The following is a 26802-nucleotide window of genomic DNA, read 5'->3' as shown; positions in this document are numbered from 1 at the left end:
CATAAATAACGAGTGCATTCCATTTAGGTGAGCCTGTTCAGGTCCCTGCTATCAATCAGGCTGGCTACTGGGACTCTTAATGGAGCTGAGCCATCGCTTAAGTTATTACTTCCAGCTGTGCTTTTATTAGTATGACAAGTCAGAATATCCGCTGTGAGAAAAGTATATTGGACATTTGCTTTTCCACTTGACGGCAAACGAGCACGTTGACTGTTTTATTTTACATTTGAGGAAATAAAAGAGGCATGACGTTTGGGCATAGTTATAGTCAGGGTAAAGGAGAGGCTTGCCTTTAGTTATTCTCTGCAAGTTTATCTGGGGCCGCTGAAGTTTAGATCACCTCTTTGAGCCATTGATCCTTAATAATTACAGACTGATCAATAAGCATTTTATTGTAGACATGCTGACCAACTTTAGTGAGGAAGCTCAGTCTCGTGCAGTATGGTTTTCCTCAGAGTTATAACATGTAGACGTCAGTGTAGTCTTCAGCGCCGCAGTGCACTGCAATATGAAGAGTTAAGCGTATGGAGCTCCTCTGCGATCAGCACAGAAATCACTCCTCCTCTGACAGAACAGCACTGCTTTTTATTTCGCTGCCCTGCTCTGATGCTAACGTGCTGTCTGTCTAGTATTAATATTGAATAGGCCACTCAGCCGTTATACTCCCAGAAAGTCTGAGCTTCTTCAGAAGATCTTTCATCAAAGCTAAAAAAAATACATGGTAAATTTATTTAGTCCCCTCAGTGCTAGAAATGTTATTTGAAACCAGCTAAAGAGTTTAACTTTCAGAGTCTTAGAGGTTTTCTGTGGTGACACAAGTGTGGAGGACGAGTGCGTCTTTTTTCAGTTAAGAAAAAGCCATTCAACTGATTGTAAAGGTCATTCATGCTTTTACATCGTTCAGACTGTTCTAACTCCTCACTGCTGATATAATAGTTGTTAATGCGATGGTCTATTTTAAGGCCCCCAGTATTAGTCTCATTGTGAAACCACAATAGATAACAGCTCATCAACACAGTTTCCAGTTGCCAGTGGAGCATCCACAGTCAGCACTTTAAAAGTGAGCGCTCGAACAGGGCAGTCAGCTGGGGGGACATCATTTAACAAATGTGGCTTAATGATAAGCATATTTTTGTGTGATATTTGAGATATAGACACTCGTCCATTTAGCAGATTAATTGCTGTTCTTTCCTCATGTTGACTGTAACGGCCGAGTGCCGTTGCAAAGTAAGGGAGACACAGATGTAAAAGCTCTGTTCATTCTTTGGTCAGCACATTTGGTTCCACATTTAGGGACTTAATCACTTGACTATCTCTGTGCATATCAAATGCACTTGTTACCATATTTTGGAACCCTTTTGTAGAGATAAAGATCATTAACATAATACAGCAGCCTTGTAAAAATGTTGAATATATTCGCATCAAATCCAAAGATTTTTTTTTTCCGTTCTGGAATAATTTGCTCCGTTCAGCAGAACTGTGTCCGTATCCTTTATCCACCGAGTCGTTGCAGCACTTTAATTTATGAATTTACATAATTGGACCCTGAAGTTTGGCTGCTGTTTGTTCACTTTCAACAGAAGGGTTTAAGGTAGCAGATACTATATGATCGCTCATGTGAGAGTGGAGGGAATGTGTCCCCGTCACTTTCCAAAAAGCTTGCTAAAAGCCCTGAATAATGGCTCTCGGCTGTGTTTAACTGAGCCTGCAGCGGAAAGAGACACTCGATAGAAACATTATCCTAATGTATCCCTGAGTATAGAGAGATGCAGATACACCAAGAAATGAATATAGCGTTGGGCTATTCAGGAAGTACAATGTACCAGTTATGATTTAATTACCAGTCAGTATTCAGTGCCCACTAATAAAGACCAGTTGACAAATCTCTCCTACATCATTATATTGCTTAATCCTAAATGAGGCTAGCTCGAGCTCAGGGGACAAGGACAGTGGAAAACAGCCGTGGTGAGCAGTAATAGGAGTGGACAGAGTGCAACAACATGAGCCATGACTACAGCGTCCTGAGCTGCATCAGGACAGAAGTCAGTGTGTCGACATGTCAGGCTGGAAAAGACGAGGAGCCTCAGCGTCGGTAGATAGGCTGACTTTTATCTGGAGCGAGAGAGAGAGAGAGAGGGAGAGGGAGAGAGAGCAAGACACAGAGCAGGACAGAGAAAAATAGGTTTTGAGAGAGTGCTTAGCCTCCCCTGAGTCATTGTATTGCCCAGAGCTGTTTTTTTTCCTTCAAGAATATGTCTTTTATCATTTTATCAATGAAAAGGGAGAGATTACTGGTGTCAGAGGGCTGCATTCTCAACACAATTGATAAAAATGTTCCGAACATAAACGAGCTTTGATGTGGCAGTTGTTAGATGTGCACTTTAAGTCATTTTAGCAAAACAAGCAGATTTCTTAACTAGAAATTGCATTCATCCACCAGGCGGCACAATCTGCAAAACGTCTTAATTTTTTTAGGTAAGAAAACATTTTTTGAAATTTGACTCTGGATCTGCAAAATATTCAAAGTGAAAGATGGTCACGTCATTTAGGGATGTGTGCCAGAATGTCTCGAGTTCACTCACTGATAATAAATTACCTTTATTGCAACATCAAGAAATACTTGATCAAATCTAGGTAAAGTTTGCTGAACAGCGCCCACGGTGGCACATGACAACCGCAAGATGGTCATCAATACTGACCTGTAGTGCAACAGGAGTCAGAAATTATTAGCAATATAAGCTAACGTTAGCCACCATAAGCTACTGCTTATACCAGACCAAGTAGACAGTGGTGGAATGTAAGTACATTTACTCAAGTACTGTACTTAAGTACAGTTTGGAGGCACTTGCACTTTACTTTAGTCATTTCTTACTTTGCAAATTAAGAATTTTGCACAGAAAACACATGAAGATATACAAGCAGAACTGAAACGAGTAGTGGATAAATGGATTGACAAGAAATTAATTTGCACCTATTTTGATCATCATTTAGTAGTTTCTTATGCAAAATTGTCAAACTTTTCATACTTTGCAAATATGAGTATTTGCTGCTTTTCCTTTTAATTGATTCAATAGTATTAATTTATGTTTGAATAATTTCCAGGTTTGGACTCATTGTGAAGGTGTCACTTTGGGTTCTGGGTAATTTTCACTGCATTTCTTACTACTAATTTTTTACAAATCGAACAATCAATTAAGCTAGACAGTAATCCACAGATGAACCCATAGTGAAAATAATCATTAGTTTCAGTTTCAGATGCAAAATGGTTCTAACAGCAGACATTAATATACAGTATGTATAACTGTCACAAGGGACATTTTTCTACATCGAGAACTTTCACTTTTAATACAGCTAACATTTTCCTGATTATACTTATGTACTTTTGCAAAAGTACACATTTCAATGCAGGACGGTCACTTGTGTGGTATTAGCACTTTTACTTAAGTAAAGGATCTGAACACTTCATCAACCACTGCAAGCGGAGCCCAGAGTGTGTGAACTGAGCAGAGTGTGAGTTATTTTGCTCATGAATCAATTTATTCATTTGTAAGAAGAGGAGTTTGTTTCTCCTTCTTTCACAAATTACAGCCTGACTTTAAACAGTTCCCGCAATCATGCCAACAACGGATGATATGTTCCTCTGTCTTCTTGGCCACAGAGAAACAGTCGCGCAGGACCAAAAGCGTACTGTAACCTCCTTGTCAGGAGTAATAAATGAGCGACTGACTGAAAGAACATCTCTTTTAATACCATGTACGCGTCTGGGCGTGGTTGCGGGGTTAAATGTCTGTCGGGCCAGGTTCCAGACAGCTGATGCGTGTCTCAGCCTGCTGTGCTGTTTGCAACCTCTGAAAAAACATTAAAAAAGCATAGTGCTGTGTGTGACATCCTCCCTCCCATCCATACTGTCACCTCAGCAGTGTTTGGCATCGGTGCCACCCTCCTCCTCCAGCCCTGCACAGACATGCTGCCTGTATACACAGACCAACAGAAAACACGAGAGGGTATGTGGAATACATATGTCGAAATACTGTTTTTCAATCAAAATGCTCTACTTCCAGACTTCCACCTCACTGAAGCTCTAATTTTTAATTCGGGGACAATAACAACAGCTCTAAGCAGAAACATAAAACATAGGAGGGACGTTGTCAGAGGCAGCTGACCAGGCTTCTTAAATTTGTTTCTCCGCTCCCAGGGCTCTGTCCACCTCACTATTGAATTATACTGTCTTGTTTACCATTTTCCGCACATAAGAGAACAAAAACAGCTGAAAGGCAAAGGCGAAGCAGCGTGTAATATGAGTGGAGCAGTGTCATGTCTGTGTCCTGGTAGCTTAAAGATAGAGCTGGCTGCAGAGGGGCAAAAAAGGAGTGTGGAAATGAGGTCTGTGGACTGTGTGTGCAGGAGGTTTTAAGGACGAGTCAGGATCACGGAGCTGCCTCTTGACTAAAGAAGTGTACCGTGCAACATTTTATTGATTGCAGGCTTGGATTATCAGGTCCTCACTGGTGGTTATAATCTCATTGTTATTTAACCGCAGTAGCAATCAGTTTTTCCCTTTTACTTCCCATGAAGTGGCTCTAAAGTTGAACAGATCGTCTTAATCCACACTGCCTGAGATTTACAGATTTTCTGTGCCAGTATGTTCTTTGTTGAATCTATGTTATGTGTGAACTGAAGGGCTTTTATGGCTGCGACCATCAAATGGACATACACAATTGAGTAAAACTTCAGTGCGTTACCTTGTCTGTGAACGTTTCTGAGTCTGAGTCACGTCAGATTGATTTTCTGGTGGTTGTTCAACAATGATGACAACAACTCCCACGATCCCACGCTACTACACAGCAGCATCAGACTCCGTCCTCTGTTATGATTGAGGGACCACACAGCGGCAGAGATTACATACCGTGTGTGGAAGCTAATACTTAACTCACACAGCAGGAACTGATAAAGCCTTTAAAACATCAGGAAAAAAAAAATGCACATCACGACTTCCCATGACCCAAGACGCCATATTAAAAATGCTTGCTTTGTCTAACCAAGAGCATATCTGGCTGATGAATGACTGAAACAATTATCCAGATTGTCTACTTCAGTGCTCAAGTTGACTTAATACCACACAGTGTTACACAGTCTAGTATTACTTGTATTAATGTGGCATCATCTGTTATCTGCTCTCAAGGCTGAGGCATTTCCTCCTTCCGGTACCACTCTTTTACCAAACTGCAGGTCCCTGTGGGTCTCTGCGATTTTTTTCTCATCACCCTCTGTCTCTGTCGCTATCTGCATTTGTCTGCACGCCTTGTCCTCTCTCGTCCATTGTTAAAACCCTCCCATATGCTCGGCGCTGTCGGAGCAGGTGGCAAACCACAGGTGGACCCCACACCTCCGCTCGGACTGGCCTCCGTCCCGCGCACCCAAATTCACGTTGCCGGTGGGCACGCCATGCAGCAGAGGGAGGGGTCCAGGAAGTTCTCTGTCATTCTGATGACCACGTGGTTTGACTGACTGACCTTTTAGTGGCCTTGAAGCAGGACACATGTCCGTCTTATCGTGGAGCTCTTTTGTGAATACAGAAATACATTTCCCTTCTTCCCGCTCTTTGTTTTATTTCACCGTTTTTCAAGAATGGATTAAGAATTGCGGTGTTGCAATTTCACTAATCACATTTTCGCACATTAGTGATTCACTGAAGAAAAGGAATTAAGTGGGATCATTTATACAGCATGAAGGAACTGTTTTAAAGAAATTAATAGTGGCAGCTAATGAAATTCAGAGATTTATTCCTCTGAAAACAAATTTTAAAAATCATTATGCCCATTCTCTGGGATATTGGTGACATTTAATAATACATTAGAAGTCGGTGACCTGGAACTTTCGCTGAATTTGTCGGTATTAAATCCTACTGCAGTTCTCATTTAATGGTTGGCAGATATCTAAAGACAGAAAAACTGTTTTCAGATAGCTTTACAGTGCCAGCTGTGTGAGTACACAATGCCTTAGGCTAATCATCATGTGTGTAATTCAGAAAGCATGCACTCCAGGGCCTCAGTAATTTTCCACAGTATGCGCTGGACAATTCTCTGAATTTTACAGTTTATGTTCAAAGCATGTATTCATTTAAGCGAAGCATGCATTCATTAAAGCAGAACTGTACAACAGCACAAGGAAAAATGAAGCATCTAGTATCCTTTTGCAATCCAGGTACGTGAGCTTCTCTGGACACTCAAGGAGTTGCATGTGAGTGCTAGCTGGATGCACTTCAGCAGGGGAAACATGCTGAGGGGTGGGAGGTGTGACAGGACTGCAAAGCTTTATAAATGGATGTGTCGAGGATGTGCGGGGAATAAAAGGAGAGGACAGGACAGGAATGGATGAGAGACAACTTCATGTTGGCCATGTTGGTGCATTAATCCCCTCCAGCATCTGCATGATAGTTCCTGTAATGTAAACCTCCATCTCTCTCTCTCTCTCTCTCTCTCTCTGTCTCTCTCTATCTGCCTTTTACTGAGGCATCATTTCTGCAAAGGCGCAAAACACTGCAACATGAGTCCATTGTGTGTTTTTAGAAGTAGCGTTATCTTAGCCTTACTTGTGCACACAGCTGCCATCTCTTGAATAATTCTATTTGTTCCACTTTGAAGACTGTCTCTTTTTCCCTCCTTTGGGAATACATAAATGTCTGCCCTTGGTGTGCTGTCTGTGACTATTAGAAAGATGTGTTTACACCTCCAAACCTGGAGTGTGAGTAGTATTTATGATGTGTTTTCACCTTGGCACATACTGTTGGTTAAAGTGATTATTGCTCAACAGTCAATTAAAAACTCATACTTGAGAGTCAATGCATTATTTATTATAACTTCGACAGCTTATGTAACACCATTAGAATTGATCCTGACAACTCAGGTGTCTGTGAATGTGTACAGTTTGAGTCAGGTCTGGTTGGCATGGTTGGGTGCTATACGTGGCTCTTCGTAATGGCTTCATCTGTCATGTTTAGAGACGGTAATTCTGTGCTGACACGCAGACTAAAATGAACGTGCCCACCGCTTAGGCAATCTGATTTTTCATGCTGCAATTTATTGGGAGAGTATCAAAACATGTCAGTTTCTACAGTTTCTTGGCTTATAGACGGCAGGAACTTGGTACCACTTTCTACTAAAACACCCTTTTTCATGGGTGATAAATAATTCACTAATGCTTTATAGATCATAATTAAGACATTAATAGGAGAATCTTTTAGGTTACCACACTTAGAAAAAAAAGCTAATTTGGTTTCTGTTTATCCTCCTCTAGAATGACACCTGCTTTTCATTTTTTAATTGCTCTTGAAAACCCTCAGATTGTTGTTTGACTTACTTACTGCAGAGAATCTCAACTGAAATCCATTTACTAAGTCGTTAACATTCACAGCTGCAGACTTGCAGATGATGAGTATCAATTAAGGGATTTCTCAAATTTATAGCTGCATCGTTACCAAATAGAAAGGATAAACACTCAAAGGGGGTTTATCACGACTAGCGCTAGTCCAACATATCGGCCAGTGTTAGCTTGTTGCAGATATTTAAGTACACACACGCTTACCTAATTGTCAGCTGCACTTTAGTATATCCATTTTAGTATATGCAGCTGCTTTTAGTATATTTTTTATTGTCTTAGTATATTTTTATTGCTTTTATGCATATTTTTACTGCATGTTAGTTTATTTTATTCCATTATCTTTATTTTATTTTATTATCTTTCTTATTATCTACCTTCTTTCTAACACATGACATGTCCATGCTCAAGGACAAATGGCAATCTTGAATCTTGATATGTCAGCTGAAACAGGCAATAGTTTTGAGGTAATTTTGCATCACATAGTTTGACCGACAAATTAAGTTTTTAATTGTCCAAAAAAGTCCAAAACTCTTCATTTTCTGTTCACAGAAAAAACTTCCTATGATGCCTCCGGCTCCTCTTCTTTGCAAAGCGACCCCGCAGCCGCAGGTGCTCCTGCTCATCCATTGGCTGAGCTGTCGTTGGCAGAGGAGGTGCCTTTCTCAGTCGTCCATTCAGATGGTGACTCAGAGTCGGAGGGGGAAGGTTTGTCGGGGCAGGCTGCCTTTTCTTCTGTCTTAACTGTCATGGCAGGAACTGTCAAACATCCGGTGAGCATTGATCAAATTAGAACCTCGCCGACTATCACCAGGGACGGGACCCACACCACCCAATGGCCTTCACACAGTTCCAGCCAGGGCTCAGAGATGTCCTCCTCATCGTCGTCTGCGGGAGACAGGATCCTCGCTGCCCGCTCAGGTCTGTCTCACCAACGCACCACACCACCCCAGGCTGTTACCATGGCATCGACTAGGCCATCACACGTGTCCCTCATAGATGGAAACAGGGATGACTCATTGTTTTCATCATCGACAGTATCATCTTCTTCATTGTCATCATTAGTGTCTCCTGCAGCTCCATCCATCTCCTCTGTGTTATCATCTGTACTGTCTCTGTTGTCTCCACCACCCTCTGCCGGGTGGATGAACGAAGCTGCTGCTTCATCTCAAAGTCAAAGGACTGTACCCGGCCCTGCCCCTCAGACAACAGCAACATTATCACCAGCAGGGTCTCAGGGTTGGACAGCCAGTCTGACAACTACACAACCCACCACTCATTCAGTTATTGGCCTAACAGCTGTGTTGACACCGGGACTGCTAAACATAACAACCAGACCCCCACACTTTCCAAGTAAAACCAGCATTGAAAAGAGCAATAAAGTGACAAAACACTCACCAGCAGATAAAATCCATGGAGTGAGTGAAACATACATAAGAAGTGCAAGCACAAAAGTAATCGAGACACCAGCAGCTAGCACATATGCATCATATTCTACTCTTTTAAACATTTTATACAGACCCACTCAAACCTGGAGCCGAGGTATGAGCTCTGTATCGGCCAATGATCTTGAAATTAGCACCTCGTTTCCCATCAATCAAAGGCAGCAGGGAGCTTTACAAAATCCCACATCAGCTCTGCTGTCTGCCCATCCGAAAGGCTATTCAGTTGCCAGTCGTGTCACGCAGCAGATGTTAAAGCAGATGACATATGTGGAAAAGGAAAGCAAGACAGCTGCAAGTAGTCCGACTTTTGTTCACAAAAGCGCTGGAGATGCAATCCTGTCGCCTCTCAGTCCACATGTTGTAAATCCAACTGTATCACCAGCAGTGACGCTCAGATCCACACCATCATTTTTTACAGTTTCCTCCCAGACTCCACCAGCTAAAACACCTCCCTCTGAAACCGCAACACCTATCCGCTCTGGCATGGCGTCCTCTGAGCATGCATCTAGTCCTGGTGATTTACTGATGGCAGCAGGTCACGGCAGCTCCAGAGTCTCTGCCATCAATATAAATTACAACCAGGGAGAGATAGCAGAAGCAGAGCTCCAATCTGTTTCCGCTCTAGCTCACCTGAGTAACTCACTTTCACTCAGACAGCCGAGGCCGGAGTCCACCACTGGTCCTGTCCTCAGCTCCATCGCCAGAACAGGTACAGCCTCCTCCACATCAGAGTCAGATTCACTTCATTTGCCAAGTAATGGAGTCATAAACGTTCAAGAATTTGATACACAAACATGGTCTCGTGAAGGCATAACTCAGGAGCCTGCAGGACGGTCGATGCCAAAAATGATATTTCCCTCCAACAGTAAGACAATGTCTCTTTCTGGTTCAGCGTTGCCAGCAAACTATAAAACCACGTCTGAAAGTCTTTCACGGCCCACTCCTCCTACATTCAGACTGCCCTCGTTTCTCAGCCACAACAACACTGAGCACAACGCTGGTCTGTCTGCCAGTAGTGAAGTTAATTTTGCAGACCAAGCCAAAGCCTCATTATCATCCCATACTACCTCCTCACAAAGACTGTTTCAGACAAGATCTTTACTAACGTTTCCCCGCAAGCTTTATACAACATCTGTTCTAACTCTGCCTCCCGATAAATCTCACCAGACAGTGTCCTTGGCTGAAACCAAGAGAGCCCTCCAAAGCATACCTTCGACTTTAGAGGTGGAAATAAATGCAGGAAATAGTAAAGCATCATCAGCCTCTGATGCTCACGTGACATATGGAGAGATGCTTGCTGAGAGCTTCCACAGGAGCGCTGCAGAGACTTCAGTTTCTCCTTTATTTGATGGAAATGAAGAGTCGAGTCTAATCAGAGACACTGCGTCTAACAAGAGGGCTGTTCCATCAGGCCAGTTCACAACACACTTTCCATCTTTCATGACTACAAAAGATTTCTTTGTGCTGAATAAACGCTCTGAAGGGCCTGAAATGCTTTTTTCTGCAGTACCTTTTGATGCTGCATCAGAAACGCTTAAAAGTCTGTCTCATAAAGAGGATGGGACACTCATGGGCCGTTATGAGCGGTCTACTCCTTCCTCCTGGTCAGAAATCACCCTAACAGCAAGGACAAACTCCACTTCTCGCTCTCCGGCATCAATCACCAGTGTAAGAGGCGATAAATCTCATTTTTATTTAGACGCACAAACAAGCATTCCCTCCATGGCCTCCTCTTCCGCAACCACTTCCTCCAGTGATGGAGAAAACAGCAGTGAGATATTTAGTGCTATTTTCAGCTTTGGCAAAAATATAATGGCACCGTATACAAAGTGGAAAACCAGCAAGCCTCTGTCTTTTCAAAGCACTGCATCTGAATTAGAAAATACATCCATTGGCTCTGATAGGGCAAATTCTAACTTCCAAGCAGATGGACCATCATATGAACATCTGAATCTGGAAGACGGACAAGAGCGTAATGTGCATATATTGAATTTAACTGATCCAACTGTAGTCGCCAGTGATCCGTATCCACTTTATCTGACTGTTGGAGAACATCCATCTCTTACATATGTTAAAGGCACATCAGGAGATAAAGAACAGAGTCTGAATGTGTCTCCAGCTAATCTCAGATCTGCTGCGGATGCCACTGTACAGCAAGCAGCCACTGTAGACACTGCTGCTCCATCGGCACGGGGTTCAGAACATTTTCTGCCCCTCCCTCACACAACCGCTGACTCCGTAGCATCTTCACAGGCCTCTTCTCTTGAATTGATGTATAAGAGCAAGCCCAGCCCCCCTCTGGCAGATGCTGACTCTCTTGAATCTGCATTTGATATTGCTGTCACACTTTCAGACAACCCCACATTCAGTTTCTTTGGCTCTGACAAGAACACAACTGGCTTGAAACTGAGGGGGTTAACCCTACCAACGGAGCTGGTGCCATTGTCTTCTTCGTTTCATACATCACCATCGTCCTCAGAGACTTCACCGCTATCATACGGTGGCATCAAAAGTTCTCAGTTGCCCTCCTTACATATGAAACCCCCTGCTTCTAAAGCTTCAACATCATCATTGTCATTGTCAGCATCATCAACCATGTACGCAGGCACTGCATCATCATCTGTGTCTATGAGAGCCACATTTCCATCTTTATCACCAAGTCTGGCCCTGTCATTAGATTCAGAGGAAGTGACTGAGACGTTTGTTGTCCTTACAGAGACCGGGACAGAGTTAACCGCTGGAACATCCAGAGCAGTTGCGCTCAGTTTCCCCAAAGAAAAAGTGGCCAGTCTAGCCCCCTCTCAATCGGTCAGAATTACCCTTTCTGCTGGGCCCACCGAGAGGATGTCTCAGGTATCACCTCTGCCCCCTCGACAGGACACCACAACAGCCTCTGTCAAGCTCACCACCACAACTGCAGCTTCAACCACCAAAACTAAAAACCCCACCACTACCACGCCTTCCCCAGGACTCACCACAGCAAGCACACAGTCTACCACCGCTAGCACACCGCAGCCCACGCCTGTGACCAGGAGAACGACGACCACTACGACCATCAGGACTCAGACCAGCAGGAGAACGTTCACACCACCTGTCCCCAGGACGAGCTCTCCCAGGGGGACCACCACCATCTTTAATTCCCCGTTTACCACCACCACAGAGGCTCCACCGCAGCAGTGCAACATCACAGAGAGATTGTGGGTGAAAACAGGTAAACAGTACTTTTGCCACAATCTTAAAAAAAAAAGTGAAGTGGTGCTATTTCTCTAACATGTTTTGTCCGGTGTCTGTCTTTGTTTCTTCTTCTTTTTGTCTGTCTGTCTGTCTGTCTCCATATCTCTCTCAGTTGTTTCCATCTATGTCAGAAGAAACAGGCTGGACAGCATTCAAAGGCAGAACCTGCGAAGGGGACTAAGTCAGGGCCTCCGAAAAGCTCTGAATGATAGTTCAGCCCAGGCTCAGGTAAGACTTCTCAGTTACTGTTGATTAATCAACAAACATAGCTGTTATACTATATTCAACATTCATTTATCCATCTAGGCTCAAATATATCCTGTGGAGTCTTTTTCTAAACAAATATCTTGTACATTCTCATTAAAACACAGTGTGTTCATCCTTGAGACCCTTGAATGCATCACCTTCCTTAGCTACATCCACGTTTGCTTGCTTAGCATCTTCTTCTTTGTTGCCTTTGTTGCTACATTTGTTGCCGCATTTCTTGATACCTTACTGCCACCAATTGTCCATCAGTGAAACTAAGAGACTGTTGCTATGACTGTGTATCACTTGCATGTACACATGATATCAACAAAACAGGGACCCAATCTTAAAAAACATTGGTCCACAGCACCACTAGTGGTGAAAAACTCCACAAGGAACCTTTGACAAATACAGAAGATGGTATGGCTGTGATAAAGTAGTGATTCATGCGAGAGGGGCTCACAGTTTCTCTGATACCCATAATGTCACTGAAGCGACTCTAAGCAGAAGGAGTTAGGGCCGATTTACAGTCGCACATCTGGTTTATGTACAGAGTATTATCTCTTCTTACTGGTCAGTATGTGAAATCCACACTGATGTTTTTATCTCCACAGAATCAGCCATCATCAACACATAGACACAGGTGGAACGGTTGTGACAAGATTCCCTAAAAACAATCCCTGTCCAGGTGTAAAGTACGCTTAGAATTCACATGAATGCAAAAAAACATGTTAGATCAATACAGACTTTTTTGTCAGCCTCGTTTGGGAAGCGTTAAAAGTTCAGTGCTCTGATGCTGAGAATTTGATTCATTGCGCCGTCAGAAAAGTTGAATATTGAGTGAAGTCAATGGTATTCAGATTTACTCTGTTTCTGTCTATTTAATTGAACATGTTTATTTGAAGCTCATATTTCACATATCATGTGAAGCGTATCATAGACATTCGCTCCTGTGAAGAAGTTTGTGATTATGACGCGTTGACTGACAGCGGCTTTTTTTTTTACGGACCCAAACTGTTGCTCGGTCTTGGTCTTCGGCTAAATAATCAAACGATCTTCTAACGCTGATGAACAGTGTGACAGAGTGATTTGTGCCTTCACTGGAAATCTGGAGGTTTATTAGCATGGAGTGAATTAGGCACTTATACCAAGGACCCTCATGTAGGCTATGTGAAAAGAGATGAGGACTAATATAGAAATTAGGTTGACTGAATGTGTCCCAGAAGGCAGTGGGTGATGTCACATATTTGAGTAACTGTACCAACACTAAAACAAGATGTAGATTAGGACTGTGGCAGTGCTGTAGACGAGAACTGTTGCTCCAATTCCCTCCTATTTAAAAGAGAAACAGGATTTTAGTGAGAGTCTACAGAATCCATCCACACTTCACCAAAAGGCAGTCTTAGCAGAGCAGTGGAGACACCAGATTTGGTTGAACAAAAGCTCAGGAGGAAACCAATCCCATCTTTTCCCTCTGCAATAATGACACAAACAGATCCAGTGCGCCCACAATGATCTTTATGTCTGCGGATTAGCCGTGTGGAACCAATCATGGTTCCCACTGTGCCAAAACCATTCTCTCTCTCTCCAATAGGCCTCTAATACCTCAGCGTGGTATGACTTTGCATCAGGAGCACCTCTTGGCTATGAGAGGCTAAGCTAAAAATGCAGTCCGTGAGCAGGAGAGGTGTGTGTTTGAGTCAATATGAGAGCTTTTGTGTAAAACAGAGATGAAGAGTTCCTCTGGGAGCGACGTTAGCTAGTTTGTAGAGTACTTTTCTTTGCATACACTGAACATGTGAAAAAAATGTAATGGCTAGAATTAAATTTGGTTGTCTCCTCCCAGTCTCCAGTGGGTCGAAGTGCTTTTAGAGTGTTGCAATTTCGGGCGAGTGTTAAGTACATCTGCGTGTGCATGTTTCGGCTTGTGTGCTTACTTGTATGCCTGCAGCTCTGTGAAATGTCTCGCCGTGTTGTATTTCTCAATGTGGAAGTATCAGATAATTGAGAGAGAGGACTGTGTGTTCGTCCTGGCCGTGTGAAGGTCAGTGCTCTCACATGTTCTCTCTCTCTCTGTGGAGTCTCTGGAGGTGTCTTGCTTCGGTGCACTCCTGTCACCCATTTTAACATTGCTTGGGTTCCTTTTAGCAGCACTGCGCTCTCAACCAATGGGAAGCAAGCTGTTGGCAAGGGAAATCGTTTCTGTGTTTAATTATAGGTTATAAATGGTTGGGAGGAGAGCGATGTGCCGTGCTGATGCTGAAAAGATGATGAGAAATAGACTAAATGAACTGAACCACGAGGCTAAAACCATTTGGCACCGTTAAAAAAAGATAAAAGTTAACTATTTTTGTGTCTTGTAGTTAGGCTTCTCCAGCGACTTGAAACTTTTAGAGAACGACTGAGATCCATTGGGTTAATCTGTTGGCAGTCTTTCGCACTCTTTGAGATAAAGTTAGTGGGTGTGTTACCAATCTCTGGCTTGCTGGAAATGCAATCTCTTAATAACACCTCCACATGGGTGAAGCCTGAGAGGATGAAGTGATAATAAAGGGCTCTTTTCATGGAGCTTGTAACAAGGCTGAATTGTGAGGAGGCAGAGTGGTTACTCTCAGCTACAGAGACTCTTGGCTCTCAGTGTTTCGGCCGGGGGATCTTGTCAGCGCGGGCTTTCAGATGAGTTTAGATAACGGACCTGAATGGTTTCACCTCTCTCTCACACACACACACACCTAGTTTCACCACATCTGTCATCGTTTCCTTTCCTGTTTCCAATCCATGTACAGTTCACCCAAAAGTCAAACTCTTCCGACAAACACACACCTATTTTTACGTGTCATGAGTTACAACACACACAGGCTTCACCTGTGTTTCTGTGAGAACGAGAACGCAGTGAAACCTGGTCTCTTGGGTTGGAAGTGAAGGAACATAAGCCTCTTTGTCCCAAACTCCCTATTTAACAGTCTCCCCCACGTCTCGCTCATCTTTGCTCTCTTCCCAGCAGCCCGTCAGTCCCTGCAGGTTCTCTCCACATGTCTGTACTTCATAATCACTCTCTCCTGTTACTCGTGCTTTCATTAGCGAGAGGCTGGAATACACTCTTAAGTGCTCCATCAATCCGGTACAGCTCAGGATCTTGTCATTCAGCTCACTTGCTAATATGACTGATTGGCACAACCTTCTGATCTTGCCTTAAAAAACATACCCTGAATGTCTCTGCGCCGATTAACTGATTTCATGTCACGGCCGACCATTTTTCAAAGCATGGGTACAATTTTTCGATTGATCTCCTACGATGGCATCCATGCAGTGGATGGTTTCTTTTCCTTTCAGTAGCCTATGTTATGAAAATACATTTTAAACTCGCTTCAGATCGGCCTTTTTCACAGCAGACATTTTGACTTGTTGCAGTATTCAGTCGATGAAGTGTAAAAGCAGGCAGTGGATTTACACATTTAATGTCCTGCATTCTTCAAAATAAAAGTCCTCTGTGTTTTTTTGCTGCAAGAGTCTTTTCCATCTCACAGACTGGCAGGTAAAAGAAGTCAGAGGTGAGCTGTTTGCAGAGATGCACTAAGAGCCTGTTGTCTGCAGCTCGTCATCCATTCGCTGCTAATGAGGCCCCAATAATTAGGTGATGAACGCAATTCAGCCCTATAAATTTTTCACAGTAAAAGCCTCCACTATTTGTTATTTAAAAACGTTTAATATGAAGCAGCAAAATCAGGAAATAGTAACGTAGAACAACTCCTATACAGCTCAAAGTGAACATGATGAAGCAGTAAAATAAAGCAGATATCTGAAAGTGCAAATAGGGACACAGGGGAGAAGCTAAACTTCAAACCACAGAGATTCAGTCAGAAGCTACAAAGTACTGAAAGGCGAACACACAGAGACTTTTAAAAAGGTCTTCCTCTCCAGTCTCCTGCACAGACGTGAGTTGAGTCAACTCACGCTTGTTTGAGGCGTAGAAGCTTGGAGGTGGGTCGGCCGTGCTTTGGCCCAACTCCGGAGATAGCCCGTCTCAGGGCACGTTTAAACTGGTGATGAAAATGTAAATTAGCGCCACATGGTTCGACTCAGCGCAGCCAAAAGTGCCGGTGGAAAAAGCCCTACAAGTATCCCAGTTAGCCATGATGGTGTGAGAGTGAGGCAGCGATACCAGGAGCCTGAAACTGAAGCAGCTAAATGGAATTCAGCCATCATTAATTTTGTTGTTTATGCTTTTCCCACTGGCACATGTCAAAATGTCTAATGGCTTATTGGTAAAGAACTTTCAAATCAGTTCCTACTTTTCACCACATTTAGCACACAATACTGGCTTTGACGGGGAGGTAAGGTAAAGAAGGAAACAGTTTCTCTCTGATTACCCATTTAAAGCAATACTCAAGTGTCTGCAAGTGATTTTCATAATGTACTAAATGGATAAAAAACATTTTCTATCTGGAAGGAAATCACAATCAAACCTTGTGATAGTCTGACAGCTGTCTGTGACTTTATCATGCCGTTCATACGGAGACAGCTATCCCTTTGATACAAGTGGTTGTGTTATGAGTAATGATGCAAATCAAGCTGCAGAGCTGTGAATGGCAGGTTTATGGTAACACTGAATGCACACGATTCTTACAACAAAGTGACGGAGTAGCTCTTTATCCCACCACAGATATGAGAGCAGACTCAGAACTGTGTGACGTAAACTGTGGCTTTATTCTAATCTTTCTCTGCTTTTGTATTCTCATTATGGAATATTCTGTAGTTTGATGTTGCTTTTATCTAGGATTTTATTTTGTGACCATTTATTTCCTGTGTCTTGGCAATCAGCATAGGTTGTTAGAATGGGAGTCTGGATGAATGAATTGAGCTTTTGAACCCACAGTACCTTGACTTTCAAGTAGGCTTTCATTGGATAAGCCAAAACAGACTTTGTTGGGTCACTCTTTAATATCTATACTCAGGTTTAAACATTGTGCAATTAATGGTCTGAAACAGGTTAAAAACTACCAGTAGTGTTCTTCAGAGACATCTAAGTCTCTTCTCTACCTTCCCCTCTCAGGTGGAGACGGTATTCGGTTCTCCCAACATGACAGTGGCTTATCACGTGACTGGAGGGGACAGTGTTTACTCTCCCTCCGTAGTGCTGGAAGGCTTGGACTCCTATGGCCGTGATAAGCTGATTGCAGACCTGCGACAGTACCTCCCCATGGTAACAGCCCTGCCCCTCCCTGTTGCATTGTGGAGACCCAGCCCAGCCACTGGCTTCCAGCTGAAAACAGGTCAGCTGGTGTTCATCACAATGTCTGAATTTAGATATATAAGAGCTTAAGTGTTATACATCATATTCTCGTCAAAGACACACTGTTGTAGGATCCTGAAGAACAACAGATCTGCCAGTGTACAGCTTTGTGAGCTCATTTTGTGTTTATGCTCCAGTGCTGCAGTTTGTGGGAGCAGGCGATGATCCTCGGTCCTGTCGCTTCTCTCAGATGATGGAACAGAGGCTTGAGAAGGTGTTTTCTGAAGCGCAGGCCAAAGTGCTCAACACCAACGGCAGACTCTCTGTACAGGTACTGTGTTGTAACAGTTGTGTTGCAGTCCCAGCACCGTGTAGGTGTTCCCCCTCACTGCTGAAGTCTTAGTGCATGATTTGTTTTTTAACATGATGCGGTCAGACGATCCATCCAGCTACCCAAACAGAAGTTAAGCTATGCGGGTTAGACTAGAGTTTACTAAATGTTGTTTGCAGCATATTAGAATCGATGTAACTTCAACCATTTTATCCTGTTACACATAAATATTACCATGTGGTTTAGGTGATATGGAAGCTACAAACAGATGCAATTTGTGCAAAATTGTCCCTTAGTGTATCAGGCTTTGCCTTTTAAACAAGAGCTGCTTCTGAGATGCAAATTAATAATGTTTAGGGAGGCAATGTTTGTATTAACTTTAATGAGCCGCCGCATGAAAGTGCACACTATATTAAAGCTAATTTAATGGTTATGCATGGATGGAATGTTATAATATTTTTGCACTCTTTCATGCTTTGCCAGCTTCCTAGCTGTAGTGCTTCTGGATGATTTTCGCATTTGTTGATCCAAGACAATAATTGCTTATTTGATGTTTGTCATCTCTTCTGTGCCATTTTATTCAACAAGATTTGGGCTAATCTTGTAGATTTGCACACTACAGTAATATAATCCCCAGCATTTTACATGATTATACATATATAAATATTTTTCTGTGTCCTCCTCTTGCTCTGAGCGTGCACTCTTGGTGTTTTTTTCCCTTCCAGATGCTGAGTGTCTCCCAGGCAGCAGCCTCTCCTGCTGTGTCATTGGTCTACACTGTGAGGAATGGGACTGTCTTCCTAAATGGCACCACTGCCTCAAACCTCCTTGGTCAGCTGTCAGCTGAGCTGGTGGGCTACTTCCTCTTCTATCCACCACTTATCATTGCTGAGCGTAAGTTACAATTTGCATTCAGAAATAGGCCTGTTAGTCAGGAGTAATTCAATACACTTTACAGGGGGAGACACCAGAAGTAGTCCTCATGTTCTCATGGGAACGGCTTCTTCTCCAAATACAAATTAGATTCACCTAGGTTTTGCCTTGTGCTGAAGCCTACAAGAGGTCCTGGTCTGTCAGGCTGCATCTCACATAACGTGCTTGTCTCTCATCTTTGGATCTAGACCTTTGGACAAAGGAACTGATGTATTGATTGACTATAGTAGTAGAAATCAAGACCCAATCCAACCTAGAAACTGCAGCTGATTTATTTTGGCATTCACGTGAATCAGAGTAGCTCAGAAGGTCCATCTGGCAAAGGTAGAACACAGGAATGCATTCGCTAAACTGACGTCCAGTTTCTCAGTAATTGGATGTTTGTGACTGTTTTGATGTTTTGCGACGACAGTTGTTTTTTAATGATTGAGTCACTTAAAGATGGTTGATGCAAAGACACGACTAAGCCCATGCCTTTCATCTTAGCCTCCTTTGAGGGCATACTCAGCCTCGCGCTCCATCTGTGTTGGAGCTGTGCTCAGAGAAAAATAAACGAAGAGTGGCAGGGAATCAGTAGGAGCCGAAACAGCAATCCTAGTGGGGTCCCAGTGTGCAGCCTTGTTTCCATCCCCAGTGCAACTGGGGAATGATATGTAAACTGCTCAGTAGAGGGAGATATGGCAGATGCAGATATAATGAGACATCATTTTTTATGGTACTTTATTGATCCCTGAAGAAGAGATTCACTGCTGTGCTTGACCTGGTCTACAGTAAATTCAGAATATAGGTTCAGCAAAAGAACTGGGCGGCTGCAGCTAATGCAGGGATTTAAGATCATAATTTAAGATTATAGGCCAAGTTTTACCCAGATATTCCCTGGAAATGTTCCAATGTCAGGATCAATGTGCACCAGGAATCAGAGCCCTTTGCCATCGTTCTAAAGCAAAAAGTGACATCTAGCACCATGTACCCTAAAGCCAGCTTGTCATGTGTGATTCATTTTACTTGAAACCTCTACAGATAGTAGCTATTTCAACAGATTCTGTCCTATTCTAATCAATTAACGTGTCTACGCAGCGTGTATAACGTGAGTGAAATGTGTATTTTTAAGCCTCATTCTGCGCCTCACTACAGTGATTGTGTGTGTTGGGCTCACAGCTCTTTCAAAATACAGGTGACCTATGCTAAATATTTCCTGTTCCTGAACGCATCCTGTGTAGACACTGACAGACAATTCAACTGGGTAGATGAACTGTGTAGATACGGTGTTACAGGTTATATGCGAAAGGCCCTCAGTGTCTTGCATAATGCATGTGTGTAACCAAACCTCTGTCCTACCAAGCTCAAGGAGGAATCATTGGATGACGGAGATCTACAGCCATTGGATTGTCTGTAGATCTGAGGAGGTCCACGCCTGGAAATTGCTTCTCTAGTTAGGTTAACCGTTCGAGCAGAAATAAGTCTCCCTGGTTCAACTCAAATGCTTTCGAACCAGCTGCGGTGCTTGAATTTCTCTAGACTTCTTGGTCAGTTTGACAAGACCAAGCTTTGGCTATTCAGGATCATGCTCAGGATCACAGCGAAGCCGATGATTGAGCCAGGAATTAAGCTAAAGCGCTCATGTATTGCCTAAGCCATCTTGCTGAGCACAATCGTGAAAGCACATTTTGTCTTTTCTGTTCCCCTTTGCTGAGCCCAGACGGCCTATGAGTCTTCTCTAACCTCCCAGAGCGTACCTGGCTGGACTATATTTAGCAAAATTTAGGACCAAAAGTTCATATTTAGTCATGTGCTGTTGAAGTGTGGATTATGTTGGATAATATCTTCCTATATGGAAAGACAAACACTGTTTCCCAGTTCAGGGGCTGGTGTGTCCTGTGCTTCGCTCCTCAGTCCGACACCTAAACCATCCTGTGACCCAGTTAGACCACCCTGACACCTGCTGGTAGAGATAAATGGATGTCATTCCTGGCCTCTATTATTTACCGTTTTCATGTAATATTTTATGAGTTGACGCGGACATTACACCAGCGAGCAGCCTGTAGTGGATTATAGGACACTGAGCGCCATAGAGGATGCCAATATAAGTTTGGAGGTTGTTTCATCCAGATTGGGAAAAAGAGCCTTGCATTTCTAACTGTATATACAGGTGTGTTAATGAATAAATGAATATAAAAAAATATCCAAGTTGGATCCTTTAAATCTCATTGCAGTCCATGCAGCTGGGATACAGCATCAGTGTCACTGAGGGCAGATAGCAGTTTCAGTTTACACACTGTATAAATCAAGATGAATAGGATATCTGCTTGTGAGCATTAAGTTCAAACTCATTCTGCGTTGGGGTTGAATCAAGTTAGAAAGTGAAGCTACCCACGGACAGGATGATTCAGCCGGGGAGCAGAGAAAGACGGGAAGGCAACTAAATATCAAGACGAGGCTCCAAGGGAGCAGAAACTGACACGGTGAAACACTCAGTCCGTCAGGGGCGTAAGAGGAAGAATGAGAGAGTGTGTGACAGCGATTCTGCTTTGTTTGTTTTGTAGCCTCGCCATTAGTGATATTACACTGTTCACAGGAGGTGTGAGCATATGCTGGCAGCGGCTGCCTCCTCACTTCAAAGGCAATTATCGCAGTAAATAATTAACAGCGGGGGATTCTCAGACCACCTCGGGCTCTGCTCCGACAGAAAAGGCCCGGGATCTCACACCACTCCGAAGTGGCCGTTTGTAGCACCGAGCGTGCTGTCATTCCTGTGGCGCCTGTGTAGGCTGGACAGCTTTAGTCCCCCTCTGCTCTTCAACAGTCTCTCTCAGGTGGAATGTGAGTGGAGCTGCTCGCAAAATGTCTCTTTTTGGACTGTAACAATTATTGAAGATATCACCCAAGTGCCGATGTAAAATATGAAATAATATTTTAATAACAGCTTTCTCTCACTGCTTGGAATGACTTATAAACGCTCTTCAGTTCGCGTGCCCCAAGCTCTCGTCACACAACAGCAGAGGCTCATGTGAAACCTCCTCGCCGATTAATATTCAACAGCTTATAGGCAATATTGGACTGATTCTGCTGACAGCCCTGCAGCCTTATCCATTAACAATGCTACAGCCCTTACTGTTCCTCTCACCCCCCCCACCCCTCTCTGCTGTCATGCCTGAGTGTACATTTCTGTAGCGAGTCTGCTTTCACAGGCCAGTGATACAGCATTCCCCCAAACACTGCACCAGCCTCCAGCACAAGAGCTTAATCAGGCAGGAAATAGATGTAACAGAACACAGAGACAACCAGAGCTCAGGCGGCTGAAAGCTCTCCTTGCTTCTGTATTTGTCTGACATGCAGCGATAACGAGCCTTGAAACTGAGATTTCAACCACACGGAATGCGCCAAACTGTAAACTGTTCCCCTGCTTCACGAGACGTTTCAGAGGGGTTTTTTGTCCGTTTGACGCAGGTTTACAGGCACTGTCTGACCAGCAAGACCACCACTTGTTACAATGAAAGCAGTTACAGCAGTGATAATAAAATAATTTTTGTTCTTGATGATTTTTTTTTTTTCTGTCTGTGGATTGTGCTGACCAATCGAAAGGCTGCCGGTCTGTGTTGGCACACAGCTTAAAATGAATGAAACTGGATTGAAAAGATGTGATTCTTTAGTTTAGCGCTTAGTTTGCAGGGGTATTTTTTTACCTTTCATCTTCATCTTTTAATGCTGATGCTGACAGAAGGAAATGACTTGTTTTTGTGCCCTTGCAGCAATGGAGTACCACAATCTGAACACCTCTATTGCCACCAGAGACTTCTGGGTTATCACAGGTATGGATGTCATTGTTACATATCATTTTATTTCCTAATATAAAAAAAACATCCTTTCCATCGTAGTCAGGTGGAACTCGTGTGTTGTGTTTGTAATGCATCCATTGTTTTGATCCTTCCTTGCTGCAGTGAGCATACTACCTGCTAATCTCTGATGGTACTCACTTGACAGTTTTCTTCCTTTACTACTCCATGACATTAAAAAAAAAGGAAACTGAAAGACATTACGCATCTTCTCGTGTTTATAATCTTAACTGTCTCCTCTCGCAGGAGCAATTAGATGCATATGACTCCTGGGTTGTGTGTTGTTTAGTATTCCCTTTGTTGGCTCTATGAATGACTACATCCACCAAGCAACATGAACATATTGTGCAGTGTTCAAGGGCACCCACACTGCTATGCTGTATAATGGATGGGTCTTTCAGATCAGGCTGCGTAGCTCTTAACCCTCCACTTACTGCGATGAGAGGCCGAGTCAATTCAAGGTCATTCCCTTGATAATGGGATTTACTCACACTGAACAAGATGTACAACCAGGATTATTGCTTTTCAAATGCTGATGAAACGCCTCAGATTAAAGGTGCATTAGGTGATGCTTGACCACTAGGGGACAGAAGAGTACAAAACAAGCTTCCAGGAAGCGCAGCCCTGATTTTATTTAGTTTAACAAGTTTTTATGGCTTTCACAACTTGTCAAATTACATATCCATCAGACACAGAGCAACACGAGCTTCCTATAAAGCCCTTACAGCCTGGGAATCCTGCAAAGGTCTTACTGAAATCTGTTTCCGTCTCTCTCTCCCTCTCGCACACACACACCCTCATGCACATTTCTAATTTGGCCGCTATCCCTTCTTTCTTTATGCTACTCTCTTTCCTTGCCAACAATTTATTTTCTCTCTTAACAACCATCTGGCCATCCTCCTACTTTTCGTCTACATTTGCAGTGATCCAGGACGTGGATAACGCCAGCCTGGAGGGACAGTACCAAAGCTTTGCCAGTCTAATGGAGCAGCGGCTGGCAGAGCTGTTTGTGTTGGCAGGGCAGCAGGGCACTCGTTTCAGACGAGCCACTGCTGTAGGCAGCTACACTGTCCAGGTAAGAGACTGGCACGGCAGCCCACAGGGAGGGCTGCAAGAACAAGCAGCCAGCAATGCACAGGGTTAGAGAGCATTTTAGATCACACGTCATGTTAGATTCTTATTCTGAAGTTGTTGTTACTCAGATTTCTAATGAAAGCATTAATCCAACAGTTTTGTTGGCTTATATCTTACAGTATGAATATTTCATGAGATGCACACTTTGATACACATTTCTGCACTCGCTTGCATGATTACTTGTGGTCAGCCCTCGGTAATTAGGGAGTTTCTCACCTTATCCTCTGCTAATTGCTCATCAAAGCAAGCCAGAGGTTCAGTGTTTTACTAAACAAGTCCTCTCTTCTGTCCATATGGTTTTTCCTCTCATGAGACTCCTCGCCTAAATGCAAGGTTTCAATCAGCCACTACTGAGTGTACTGTAATTCAAGGAAATGTGTTTAATCCCTTTTCATTTCCAATCAGATGGTGAACATTCGTAGGGTGTCCGGGTTGAAGAATCCGGCAGAGATGACCTACTACGTCCAGCACAAGGGCGTTCCTCTATCGGGCGCCTTAGCTGCCAAGGTCCTGAACACAGTGGATTCTCAGACCATGGCGCTCACCCTGGGATACTTTGTCCAGCTGCAAGCAGAACGTAAGCACAGCATCCTTCAAGCGTTTGACAAGTAGGCAAATAGACAGAAACACTGACAGACTAGACATGCAAACCATAGCACATGACTCATGCTGAGTTTAGAGAGAAGAGCTAGTGCTGGGGAGCCGAAGAAAAGGTTGCGAAAGCTTTTTGCTCTCTAATCTCTCTGAAATGCTCCCGGCAGGACAGTGTTTGTTTGGGCTGCAGTGCTGCTCAAGAGAAAGGGAGAAGGGGGAAGGTGAAACAGAGCTGGTCAGGAGAGGGGGGAGGAAGAGAGAGGGAGCATGCTGCATTCTCTTATAGATTGTTGCCCACAACAGCTGAATCAGGCACATCGTCTCTAAGGCTGAGCAGTGTCATTTAGCGTGGGTGTGACGGATGCTTCCGCATGCTCTAACAGGGAAAGTAAGCTGTGTATACTTCCAATGAACCATCAATGGACTGTTATCATTTGCTGTTTATAGTCCACTGGTTGCCATGTAGCAAACTGATGATGGTGAAAGTGTTTTTCTCTTTTTTTAGCTGTGGTCAAGAACCCTCCTAATAACCTTTGGATCATCGCTGCAGTGTTGGCCCCCATCGGCGTAGTAACGCTCATTATTATCATCATCACAGCTGTGCTGTGCCGGAAGAATAAAAATGACTTTAAAGCCGATGCCATCGGCAACCTCAATCCTCGAGCCAAGGTATCTGTCTCCCTTTCTACGGTACGTATCTGTCTGTCTGAGTTGAAGTCGGCTTCAGCTGACGATGACTCGTTCCAGCCCAATTTTGATAATCTGTTCATTGTTTCAAGCTTCTCAAATGCACTCATTTGCTGCTCTTCTTGGTTACATGTCATAAACTGAATGTGTTTGGGTTTTGGACTGTTAGTTGGACAAACTAAGACATCAACTGAAGTGTAATGTCCACTTTTCACTATTTTCTGGTATTTTAGAAGCAAAATTATTAATTGAGAAACTATTCAGCAGATGGAGCTATAATGAAAATAATCATCAGTTGCAGCCCTAGAGCAGGTGCTTGTGGCTTTTTAAGCTTCAGTGTGCAAACCATGTGGCACAATATGTGTCAGTGACTGAGGATGACTGTGTATGCAGACCGTGTAACAGAATTTGCTGTTTTTTGTGCTGTATTTGGTTTTATCTGCATTATGCCATCTATACAACCTTTTCATGCATCGGTAGAATCCCAGTCAATCTTGAACCTTGAACAGCTCACACTGTTTAAAACATTTTCTCTTGTTCTCAGATGGCGTATCGGAGAGACGTGGGCTATTATCACCAGGTATCTGCCTCTCTTTATTTCCTCTCATTACCGATCGGGGTTTTCATCTGCAGGCCTCAACAGTGCCAACAGTGGGATTTGAATGGGATTCTGGGCAGACATCACCTATGATAAATTTCAATAAATCCTGCTGTGCTGATGAAAATGAAGGCTACAGCAGTACTTGAGGAAACAAACCTTTCAGAGTGAGATTTTCCTGGATGAAAGGCTGGTATTGCCTGTTCTTCTTATAGCAGTCTCCAGATGGCAAATTTGAAAGACTAAGCTTTACAGAGAATGATTATTATGGAGATGGGTTTTTCAAGCAGAATGAGTGTGTGTGTATGTGTGTGTGTAGTGACACTTGTTTGTTTTGTGTAGGGAAGATTGAAAACTGTTTCCATTATTGTTGCATCAGTAGCGTCACAATGTCCTCTCCTCAGTGGTTCACGTCACTGCAAAATGTCGCTGTAGATAAATGAAAAATCACTCAGCACGTCCCACTGCTTTATTTATGGATTTTCATAATAGAGAAAGTAATAAAATCTTCCATATTAAACAGTGAAAGTCACTTCATTGCTCCGCTCAGAGCAGTTATTATTACACAACATCTAAGGCCTGCGAAGTCTCATCATGTAAAAAACACCAAAAAGCTCAATTCCATCAGATATGAAATATCACTGGGTCGCTTCTAACAGCCAGTTCTTTTCTAATAAGTCACAGAGGAAATTTCTTAAAATGCTCAAAGATAGAGTGACTCCCAAAAATGTAAATGAGGCTCCTGCCCTACGTCTTATGTTTTACTTTCACTGTCTGCGAGCCAAACACTTTCATCACAAACCCTTGTTAGAGTTTCCTACAGTGACACTTTTAGTTAGTGAGAACACTGGATCCAAGGGAAATCTTTACTCTCCCTTTCTGTGTCTGTGTGTGTGTGTTTGTGTGTGTGTGTGTGTGCTTGTGTTTGTGTGCTATAGGAAATGAGAGGATGTACTGTATGTTCTGCAGTCAGGGGAGTATCATGCATTGATTTTGCACAATGTCTTGGGCAGTGATGCGTGTCTGACAATTTATGACACTGTGTTGAGAGAAGTCCTAAATATTTCAGTGTGTGTGTCTGTGTCTGTGCGTGTGCGTGTGTGTGCGCGCACTTATATTACCCATTTGGCCTCTGCCTTCTCTATAAGCATGTGGAC

At 43.3% G+C, this 26802-nt stretch overlaps 1 protein-coding gene across 1 annotated transcript in view; it reads left to right on the top strand.

Moving 5' to 3' along the window:
• kiaa1549lb (KIAA1549-like b) overlaps positions 1-26802 on the top strand; it is a 56361-nt gene that overhangs the window by 16279 nt on the left and 13280 nt on the right. The window contains exons 2-12 of the mRNA XM_041942549.1: positions 7930-8298; positions 11539-12033; positions 12169-12284; positions 17356-17575; positions 17733-17866; positions 18592-18760; positions 22549-22608; positions 23556-23707; positions 24172-24343; positions 24866-25029; positions 25592-25627. Coding sequence (XP_041798483.1) covers positions 7930-8298; positions 11539-12033; positions 12169-12284; positions 17356-17575; positions 17733-17866; positions 18592-18760; positions 22549-22608; positions 23556-23707; positions 24172-24343; positions 24866-25029; positions 25592-25627 — 2087 coding nt within the window. The remainder of the gene's footprint in view (positions 1-7929; positions 8299-11538; positions 12034-12168; positions 12285-17355; positions 17576-17732; positions 17867-18591; positions 18761-22548; positions 22609-23555; positions 23708-24171; positions 24344-24865; positions 25030-25591; positions 25628-26802) is intronic.

Source organism: Chelmon rostratus, chromosome 1 (genome assembly GCF_017976325.1).
Source record: "Chelmon rostratus isolate fCheRos1 chromosome 1, fCheRos1.pri, whole genome shotgun sequence".
Taxonomy (NCBI): Eukaryota; Metazoa; Chordata; class Actinopteri; order Chaetodontiformes; family Chaetodontidae; genus Chelmon; species Chelmon rostratus.
Note: the sequence above shows the minus strand (reverse complement) of the source record. Positions and strands in the feature narration are given on the sequence as shown.